This window comes from Phaethon aethereus, assembly GCF_964289735.1.
Source record: "Phaethon aethereus genome assembly, chromosome: 2".
NCBI classification, from domain to species: Eukaryota; Metazoa; Chordata; class Aves; order Phaethontiformes; family Phaethontidae; genus Phaethon; species Phaethon aethereus.
The window spans coordinates 136907744-136918389 of record NC_138582.1 but is presented as its reverse complement, the minus strand read 5'-3'; the positions used below and the strand labels follow the sequence as shown (position 1 = coordinate 136918389).

The 10646-nt window shown below is 52.4% G+C and overlaps 1 protein-coding gene across 1 annotated transcript; it reads right to left on the bottom strand.

Moving 5' to 3' along the window:
* Window positions 1-5579: 5579 nt before the first annotated feature.
* SP8 (Sp8 transcription factor) lies at window positions 5580-8144 on the bottom strand. Its single transcript, XM_081996711.1, has 2 exons — window positions 8109-8144; window positions 5580-7053 (listed from the first exon to the last, which is right to left on the bottom strand). The coding sequence occupies exons 1-2, from the start codon at window positions 8127-8129 to the stop codon at window positions 5584-5586; spliced, it is 1491 nt and encodes a 496-aa protein (XP_081852837.1). The 5' UTR covers window positions 8130-8144; the 3' UTR covers window positions 5580-5583.
* Between the last annotated feature and the right edge of the window lie 2502 nt (window positions 8145-10646).

Below are 10646 nucleotides of genomic sequence, written 5' to 3'. Positions count from 1 at the left end.
TGGGGTCAGCAGCTCAGCGGCAGTCCCCACTCCAGCAGCCGGAGGCGGGGGAGTGGGCGGCGGGAGCAGCCGCCGACGGGGCGCACACGCCGGGTGGCGCTGCGAGCCCGTGGCAGGACCGTCCGCACTCCCCGCCCCCCGCACCCCTGTGTGCGTGTCTGTCTGTCTATCCGTGTGTCCGAGCCGGGGGCGGGAAAAGGGAAGGGGAGGAGCAGCATCCCTCTCCCGAAAGAAGCAGTCATGCAGCGATGAGGAGAAAATCTAGGCGAGAAGCCGGGGCAGAAAAAAGGAAGGGAAGAGTTGGGGGGCAGCTCCCCCCTTCCGAGAGAAGCAGCCCTGCAGTGATGCGGAGGAAGCCGAGGCGAGGTGCAAAGCCTGCCGCCCAGCAGCAACCGGGATGGGCGAGCGGCGGCTTCATTGCCAGCGGAAGGCGCGCTTGTCAAGCGGGGGGCAGCTGGAGGTTGCGCCGAATAGAGGCACACGCACACGTATGCTCCTGTCTCTAGAGATGTAGCCAGACATAAGGCACAGTGTGTGGCCGGCAAAAAAGTAAATAAATGAATAAATAATTTCCCCCGTCCCCGCAAAAGAAACGCACGGCGATACAGCTCCCCAAGAGCAGAAGCCGCTCAGCAGGAGCCTCCCGCCCACCCGTCGCCCTTTCCCTAAGCAAGGACGAAGTTTCCGTGTCGCTCTTTGAGGAGTTTCAGTATTGCAAGCGCACAACTCTCCCTTCCCCCTTCCCAACTCGAATCCTCCCGTTCCCAGCCCCCGGGCCCGCGGCCCTGGGGCCGCCGGCGCTGCCCCTGCAGGAGTTGCGCGGCTCCGGGACTGCTTTTTGCACTTGGCAGCGCAATATCGCTCGGCCTGAAAAAGAGAAATTTCCAAATGCCAGGACCGATGTCTCTCCCCGGGAGATGGGTCCGTTACCCAGCCTCTCACCGGGCCTTCCAGGCAGTATGAATAGGTTTCTCTTGCAGAATTGTTCACCGCTCAAGGAGTAATGTGGGGTTCCGGTTTGTTTCAAAATCCGCGAGTGTAAAATGGAGTTACTCTGTATTTAGAGTAACCCCACTAAAGCTCCTAGGCGGTATTGCTTGTCATTATCCCTTATTTCCCTAATCCCCTTTTAAAAAAAGTGAATAATTCCAAGTGGCGGTTAGAAAACCATAGAACTGGAAACGCAGTAATTGTCCTAAATGGCGCAGTCTTTCTCAATGCACTCTTTCCTGAGGTGTAACAATTTCCCCATAGGCTTTAGCACAAGACAGCCAGCTAGCTTGAAAAGATGCCATACACACAACAGTCAAAAAATTGGTGTTCTACATTTTAAAGCAGATATTGTAGAATGTGCTTTCCTCCATGGAAATGCTGAGTAATTTATTTTTAATATCTTTACTATAATAAAGCAAAGTGTAATGGAGCGAGCTGAGAAAGCAGACCCCGATTTATGCTAAGAAATGCAAGGTTATTCTGATACAGCAAAAGAGTTTTGTCCTTTTACCACAAATCTGGTGAAAGTGTGAGCAACCACATACCTAATTTGTTCACAACTTTCCCCGGCTCTCCCTTCCCAAAGATAAACCAGAGGTCACTTCATGGAATGTAACTGAAGTGTGGCAGGTTTTGGCAAGTGCATACTTACAACCATTCATACTGAAAGATTTGTTGGACTGCATCACGTATCCTTACTCCGCCACCTTTACAGCTGTGAAGGTGTTGACGGCTGGATTAGCCATCACATCCACAAATAAAGCGTTTGAGATCCCATTTCTTGCTTTCTACTTTCACATTCCTAGACTGGAAGCAAAGGAGAAGCCAACACCCTTAGATCGCTGTTTAGTCTTGGCAGGCACAGGCCGAGGGTAGCGGGAAAGGCATGATGGCAGGCAGAAATGAAGTAGTCTCTTAAATTGCTTCAGCTGCGCACATCTCCCCATCGCTGCTCTATTGAAAATTTAAACTGGAAAATGACAACGAAAAGCCGTAATAATGGGAAAAGCAGGACACGACATTCGATAGACATTGCTACGAGCTTGAAGGGGAGAGACTTAAAGGGTCAGAGAGCAAACGGGAATGGCCACAATCATCTGAAGGCAGTTGGAAGGTAAGTTGATGGACACCAGTTTGACCTGTGGGTCAGCAAACTAGTTTAACTCTACCTTGATCTGCACAACGCAGAGACAAGTTCCCGGCTCCTATCAAACACTCAATGCCCCTATCAGGAAGGTTTTAGTAAAAGTAAATCAACTACAAAAAGGAGCTATTCAGCCTTCAAGTGATAGATTTTGCTGATAAAAGAAAGAAAAAAATATATGTGTTATCACACAGCCCAGATCCAAACCAGCAGCTCCAGAGTGGCAGAAGCTCGCACTCCTTCCTGGGGGAAGGATGAGTTTTGTCACCGGCTCTATTCCACTGACAGACTGTCCCAAGTTGGAGCAACCAATGCCCTCAACAAACCAGCAAGCTCCAGGCCAGTGACATTTTGGTAGCATCTTCTTTTCAGGGGGTTATCGGATAAGCAGTACTAGAAGTTACCCACTGCTCCATTTTCCTTCCCTTTTCACTTGGTGCTCAGCCGATTCCCTCAGGACTGAAACCTCCAGGTAACATAAATGCTGCCTCTCGCTCCCACTGGCAAATCAGGTGCTGCTATGCCACTCCATTTACATGGCATTAAAAGGAAAAAAGAAGAAAAAAGAGGGAGGAAAAAAAAGCAGAGCAAATTGTTGCTTTTTTTCAGTAGGAAACTTTGCAGGCCTCTGATGGTTGCATCTGTAATTAAGCAAACTCAGAATGCAGCTCAGAGAAACTCAACCAGAACAACTCCTGTTTCCAGTGCATGTTAAAAGTCCCTTCTAATCCCTACACCATGCAGAGAACCAAAATCGTCAATGCACCTGGAGTTGACTCCTCTGCGCTCTTTTGCTCCGCATTTTAATACCTGCTGTTTAGGTTACCGCTAAAACTGTGCTTTACATGTCCGCACAACAGATGTCCCCGCTCTGCAAACTCCATGCTCTAGCTCTGATTTTTCAGTACCCCGACAGTGAGCATCGCCTCCCTAAGTAATCCAAGAGGTCAGATTTCCAAACAGGAACAACACTTCCCCACCCCCCCAAAAAAAGTGTTAAGAGAAAGTGTTAGCGTTTTGGGTTGGTTGTTTTATGGGTTTTTTTCCAAAACGCTGAGAAAATGCCATAACCTCTTTTCTATCTCGAGGAAAAGACACCAGGTTTTAGGAAACCCTCGGAATAGTGTTTTTGTTGTTGCTGAGGGACAGCTGTGGACAAGATTTTAAACGGAGACAGCGAGGGCGGCAGCGCGGGGCCGGCTGGCTGGGAGCACCCCGCAGCCCTCGAAATCACCCCGATTCCCGGACCCGCGGGGAAAACGCCGCCGGACGAGAAGGGAGTTTTCACACACAACCGCGAAGTTTCCCACCCCCGAGACCTGCAGGAGTTAGCGCTCACTACGGCAATTAGCATCGCTCCCAGCCACCAACACGTCACCTGAGAATAAAAGCGGCGGACCACTGTTTATTTCGTCTTTTAAGGCAGTAATGACCCTTAGTGTTTCAATATTAAATCGCCCTCACAATGGATCTGGCGCGATGTGAAAAATAAAGTCCGAGGAGGAGGTATAGGCAAAGCAGTCCCTCATACACAGCCGGGTTTGCGAGAAGCACCGTATCGTTAGTTTGAGATTATGATGATGATTACTATTACTATTATTATATTATGTACGAAATAATGATAATAATAATAATAATTTAATGCCTTTCCTCTAGTTTCCTCTACTAGTGCGTTATGAAAAGCACGAAGCAGAACACCAACTTATTCGTTTTAATGCCTCAAAGCTGCTCTCATCAGGTGCTACAATTTGTAACGGGACTGAATTCGTTGTATTTTCACTGTTCACTGAAACTCTAGAGAACCACTCACGCCATATAAGTTCAAAGTAAATCATTGCCTGCAACGATGGAATTAAAAAGAAGAAAAACAATTGGCTGACCTAAGGTAGAATGTTTTATCTGGAGTTTATTAATACCATTTAAAATATTACAGATAAAAATCAATTACATTTCATGCATTTAAAATGCAAATCTAAAATGTTCCAGCGAAGGGCTTTCCATTTCAATGTGAAATATCCAAATTATTTCAACATTACAATGAGACAATTAGTTTGCAGCATTGCAAACCGCTAATGTAGTGTCAGGAGTGTTTATTAACATTTATCAATATTATTTTCAGGAAATACACATAGGCCAACGTTAGTTCAGTTTCACTTGGACAGTTTATTTAATACATGGGTCGTGGCAAACCCACTTTATGAAATATAGGAGAACTCTCACTGTAACTATACCTGAACTGCCAGCAAATGCAAATAAGTACATGCTCCATTAAATTAAATGTCATTCAACATTTATCAAATATTGTTTGCTTAATTACAGTTGTATGCCTACCTAAATTAATATTCAAGCAAAACCTATATCCTGAAGTGCGATTTGATGTACACTTCAAGGAACGAGTCCAGAAAAAGAATGCAGTGAACCAGGACTGCAACAATAACGCTTTCTTGTGACAGGAAAAGAAATAAAAATAATTAAAAAAAAAAAAAGCTCAATTGTACTTCAATATATTTTCAAATATTTACTGGAAGTAATTTACAAGAAAAATACTATACAAAATCGTCTCCTGGACAACTGCACCTCACACCGATACATTGGTGGAGTTATATTTAATTGTTAACTAATCTAGAACGATTCCCCAGTTGTACAAACCTATAGGTTCAGACGTTTTTTACAAATATTTTATTTTCCTATCCCACCCCCCCCGGCATCCATTTTTGGCATTGTAACTACAGCTTCTCTTGAAACCCACGGTGCTTCTTCATTTGTGTGGAGTTTTAAAAATATACGACTTTCGACCTAATTATTTTCAGCGCATTTCGCGATTCCTACTCAAACGGGAATTATACAAATGCGCTGGCAAACGTAATGAAATTTGGACTTGGGGAGTTAACGATTTCCTCAAATTTTAAAAATAAAAAAAAAGGCGAGGGGAAGGGGAAGCACACCACCGCTCCGGTCCCGGGGGGCAGACGGGTTCTGAGCAGGTAACGTGATGCGGGCGAGCTGCGGGGATGCCGCCCGCGACCGGCGGGCGCTGCCGTCGGGATCCCCCGCCGCCGGGCACTCCCGGCCCGCCCGCGGCTCCCAGGGCACCGCTGCTGGGCCGGCGGCGGCGGGAGGGGGTGCGGGCCCGTTTCCAGCAGGAAAGCGAGAGGGAACGTGGGTTTTTTTCCGCTCTAAAGGGAATCCGGGATGGCGGGGGTGTCTCACGGCGAAGGGGAGGGGAGGCGGCGGCGGGGCGGCCCCACGGAGGGCCGCGGCACTCGCCCTTTGCCGAGCCGCTCCCCTGACCCCGTCGCGGGGGTTTCGAGGCCGCGGGGGCTGAGCGCGGTCCCTGCGGAGCCGTGTCGGCTACTTACGTGTCCGCGGCCCCGCTGCGGGGCTGCGCGCCCGGTGGGGGCGGTGGGGCGGGGAAGGGGGGCGCGGCGGCCCCGCGCCTCCGCCCGTCACTCCAGGCCGTTACGGTGGCCGGGCTCGGGGGGCGGCAGCAGCTCCGGGGAGTGGCAGGGGGGACTGCCGGCCGCGCTGTGCTCGCTGTCGGTGTCGCTGCCCTTCTTGCCGCCGGGACCGGGGCCGGGGCCGCCGCCGCCGGGGCCGCCGGCGCCGCTGTGGGTCTTGACGTGCTTGCTGAGGTGGTCGCTGCGCATGAAGCGCTTGTTGCAGACGGGGCAGGCGAAGCGCTTCTCGCCCGTGTGGGTCCGCAGGTGCCGCTGCAGCTCGTCGGAGCGGGTGAAGCGCTTGCCGCAGAAGAGCCAGTTGCAGACGAAGGGCCGCTCGCCCGTGTGCCAGCGCAGGTGCGCCTTCAGGTGCGAGGTCTTGCCGTAGACCTTGCCGCAGCCGGGGATGTGGCAGCTGTGCAGCCCCTTGCGCCGCAGGCTGGCCCCCGCCGGCCCCAGCCGCTCGGCCTCCTGGCAGTTGGGGCAGTCGCAGGTGGCGCGGCCCGAGTAGCGGCGGGCGGAGGAGCGCGGCGAGGCGGCCAGCGGCGCGGCGGGGCCGCCGCCCAGCATGGTGCCCCCGGCGCCGGCCAGCGGCGAGGGGGCCGAGTCCGGGTAGGAGCCGGGCAGCACCGGCTTAAATCCGTCCATGAGGTGTTGCCCGGCGGGGCTGAGGAGGTGCGAGGAGGCGCCGCTGCTGAAGGCCGAGTGGCCCAGGCCCGAGTAATCCGAGTTGTAGCCGCCCAGTGGCGAGTGGAGCGAGGTCTGGAGCCCACCGGCCGCCGGGTGCAGCGAGCCGGGCAGCGCGGCCGCCCCGTTGGGGCTCTGCACGTCGATCCAGCCGGCTCCCACGTCCCACCAGCTGGAGGCGCCCGCTGAGCCCACGTCGCCGGCGCCCAGCCCCGGGTGCGAGGGCTTGAACCAGGACTCGTAGGGGTGCGCCATGCCCACCCGCGGGTAGATGCCCTGCAGCCCCTCCACCGACGTGTGCACCTTGGAGATGAAGACGGGCTGGTGCGCCGCCGCCTCCTGCCCCGCCGCCCCTCCGCCGCCGCCGCCGCCGCCGCCGCCGCCGGCGCTGCCCGGCGCCTGGAAGACGGAGTAGTCGTTGGCGAAGGGCGAGCTGGCGGCCGCCGCGCTGCTGGAAGTGAGGGAGAAGGCGCTGGAGCCCGGCGAGCCGCCGCAGCTGAACGAGTCCGAGACGAGGGCGGCCGCCGCCGCCGCTGCCGCTGCCGCCGCCGCCGCCGCTGAGGAGCCGTTGCGCGCCGCGCCCGCCACGCCGAAGCCCGGGAGGCCGGAGCCCACGGCGCCGCAGCTGCCCGCCGAGGAGGAAGAGGAGGAGGAGCGTTTCCAGGGGTGGAAGCCTTTGCCGAAGGAGGACGCGCTGTCCGAGAGGGCGGACGGCGAGGGGCTGGGGCTGCCGATCTTGTTGCAGGTCGCGGCGAGCATGGCCAGCGGCGTGGAGCCTACCCGCGGTTCCTCCTGCGGGCACAGAGGGGAGAGGGCCGCCCCGCCGGCGTCAGGGACGGAGCGGCCCCGCCGCCGCCGCCCGCTGCCCCGCGCCCGGCCCCGCTCCGCGCCCGGCCCCGCTGCGCTCCCGGCTCCGCTCCGCCGCCCGGCCCCGGGCGCGAAGTTCCGCGACTCCCGCGGGAAGACCCCTTCGGCGGAGCCGGCACGGCGGATCTGCCTCTGAGCGCCTTCCGGGGCTTCTTTCACCATCCAGCCCTCCTCCCACGGAGAAGATCGGGAAGGGTTAAAAACGGGGGGGAAAAAAAGAGAGGGGGAAAAAGTTGCGTCCGTTACCGTAGCTTAAAGATGCCCCCGGCACGGCGGCAGCCACGTTTCGGCAGCCTGTTCCCTTTCCCCGGGACCTGGCCGATCCCCGTCCCTCAGGCCAGTTAGACTGTTTTCTTAAATATAGAATTGCAGGATTATCAAATCACTTCTTTTTTTAAAAAAAAAGCTTCCTTAAAATAAGCCTCATTTACGTACCAAAGATAATTAAATATATATATAAATTTAACAGATGCACATATGTATGTATACACAAGTTCAACGTACCTGCTGGACACGGCGGGCTGTGTTATTTTAAAGGGAAATAAAAAGCCACAATCTGTTGCAAATTAGAAATGGCACACGAAAACCGATAGTGCTGCGTTTGGTTGGGGCTTTTTTTTTCGTTTGTTTTTTTTTTTTTTTCCTTCCAGCAGTCACATATAAAGAAGAAAGGCCGCTTCTCCGGGGGCACAGGAACAGCACAGCCCAGGCGCTGTAGGTTGTTTCTACAAATGCCCTTAAAACCTTTTCCTGCTCACTGAAAAGTGACTCTGCCCCCTTTTCCCCCTCTCGCTCTTTCTTTTCTCCTAAACTCACTTGTACTTAAGTTTAAAAAAAAAAAAAAAAAAGAGAGAGGAAAAAAAAAGGCTGAATAGAGGAGACTGATAGCCCCGGTCAAGACAGGGGTTATTTTAACCCCCTCCAATCGACAATAAAAAGAAACTAATTAAACCAGCAAGAGAAAAAATCCTTAGACTCACCCCTAGAAGTGAAGTTGCCATCACACAAAAGTGCCCTCCTCTCAGAGGATCTTTTTTATATTGATAAATCAGAGGCAGTGTTTTTTTTAGAGGTGTGCAATACAATGATCAGTTCCGCCCATTCCACCACAATTGTAGCTCCCTCGCCGGCTTTGAAGTGCCGCTGAGCCGCCGCCAGCCAATCCCCGGCCCCGCCGCCTCGCTCGACGACGTGACTGCGTGAGGTCATCAGCGCCGCCGAGCCCCGCCGGCGGCGGGGCTCGACGGCGCTGATGACCTCACGCAGTCACGTCGTCCAGCGGCGCGGGCCACGGTCCCGGTCCCGGTCCACGGGGGCCCCTTGCCCCGGGTCGGGCAGCTTCATCCCGGCCGCCCCCCCGTTTCCCGTGCGCATAATCTGACAATAGGTTTCTTTTTTTCTTTTTTTTTTCACGCGGAGCGGTTGACATTTGTTTGGATTTTTGTATCATTATCGTCATCTTCTCAGCGTTACTGTTATTATCTCAACGATGGGAGAGTGCGGGAGCATCCTATTTCTCCGCGGGGTCCCCGCTCCCCTCTGCTCAGTCCTCCCTCTCCCGTTTCTTTCGGTACTTGTCGCAGCAAGGCGGGGGGGCACGGACACTGCCCCAGGTGCTCTCAGCCCCGTGGATTTTCCACAGCAACGTCCTCACGGAACATTGCTTCGTGGGGGCGGGGGGGCTTCTCCTTCTCTCGGCCTCGGTTTTGACCCGTTTCCGTGCCGTAGGGATATTGACTGTACATCATATCTATTGATCAAGGGGGTAACGTACATCATCATACTTCGAAGTAAGAGTGAAGTAAATTAATGAACTGCTTGCTTTCTCTGAAGGCTGACGGTTACCATAAATGTCGCGTTTCTCCCCGCGAGCTGCTCTGAATGATTTTAGCCTGTTGAGAAGGCGTGACAGGCCAGCCCAGAAGGAGGAAGGGGTGGAGGAAGGAGGGAACTCCGTTTAACAAATAAAAAAGAATTAACTTCATTGCTTTGGTCTCCTTCTATAATGATATTCATTTTACAGACCTAATGCACACTTGTTTAAATTTCGGGTTTAATTTAATCAATGCTATCACCCGCGAAGAGGGGAAGAACATTTCCCCGAGATACTCCCTTGTATGAATGCTTATTAACTTTTTATCTCTACTTCCTTTATCTGCTGGAGGTGGGGACTAACTATTAAGACATGGATCAGAAAGCGTAAGAGCAAAACAAGCATTATATTTTAGAGGAACAGAAAATCGCATTTTGTGGTGTGCCAGGTTAGGTAAAAAGATCGACACGCATTCCTTTCAGCCCCAGAAAATCTGAGAGGCTTTGCCATCCACCGGGGAAAGGAGAAGACGTTAGTGATATATCTCTTTTTAGGAGCGCCTGGCCGGGCGGCTCTTCCACCCGCATCCGTAGTTTGCCTGCACTTGTCTGCCCAGAGGAAACGTGTCCTTTCTTGATCTTTGTCGTGTTCCGATGCTTGCCCTGACTCTTTTGATTTGGGGCCGAAAGCCCTTAATTTTCGGAGCGCTTTTCCTTTAAAATCACCGTGTTGGAAATTAGGAAAAACTCGTTGTAAAAATAGTCATTGGAGTCTTTACAGGGGAACTCTACAGAGAGGGAGGAAAAAAGGCAAATACATCAGAATCGAATGGAAATCACAAAAGTCCCGTCAGTGGCATCCTCCTGCTACTCTGATAATTTCCCTGAAACTGGAAAAGCAGCAGCTTCTGAACTTTGAGAGCGGTGAGCTGATCTTTTCTGAATTCGCCACGGAAACATCTGTAACCTTCCCCCTTTGTATACATTGCCTGCTGGGCAAAGGATTTAAGGAAGCTTACAATTTTGTTTGCATTTGCGTTATTGACCACTGCACTTAAGGGTGCAGTACATCAACATAATATGCAGGTGGGGGCGCGGGGGGGGGGGAGCCAGCAAGGAGAGGTTTTCCCGAAATTAATTAAAACTTTTTTTTTTTCCCCATTTGAAGTTTAATGTACAGGAGTAGATAAATGTTCGTGCTGTTTCTTGAAAACCTGTGGGATCCACTCTCAATAAAGCTGAAATCTATTAGCATTCTGTATGCATCTGCAGCATAAATTTCATTTGAATTTCAAATTTAATAAACCAGGAGGTTTTTAATCATCCCTGGTTTTATTTGTTTGATATTAACATGCTTATTGACCGGGTCTGTTGACCAGTTTGATCATTACAGGACAGCAAAAAGTTAATTAAAACGACCACAGCTCCTTAATCATATCATCTGTCTCATCCATGTCGCTCCCTTTATTACAGGCTATGATGGATAGTCTCCCAGATTAATTTCTCTGTTTCTTCGATTTGGACAACAGCTTTTGGGACCTAATTTACATCCCGGGAACAACTTGCTCAAGTCTACCTAGCATCTTGTGTCTACAATGTACGTTAGCAATCTCGGAACCTTAGCCACAGGGATAGCTGTCGCTAACCTTGCCGGGGGCGGGGAGGGGGGTCGGGGGGGCATTTTCCTCGGAGAAAACCCCCCGGCC

Coding starts and splice junctions, on each gene's coding strand:
- SP8 (XM_081996711.1), bottom strand. CDS start 8,129: ATGGCAACTTCACTTCTAGGG. Junction 7,054..8,108: donor TGGCAACTTCACTTCTAGGG/GTGAGTCTAAGG, acceptor CTGTGCCCGCAG/GAGGAACCGCGGGTAGGCTC.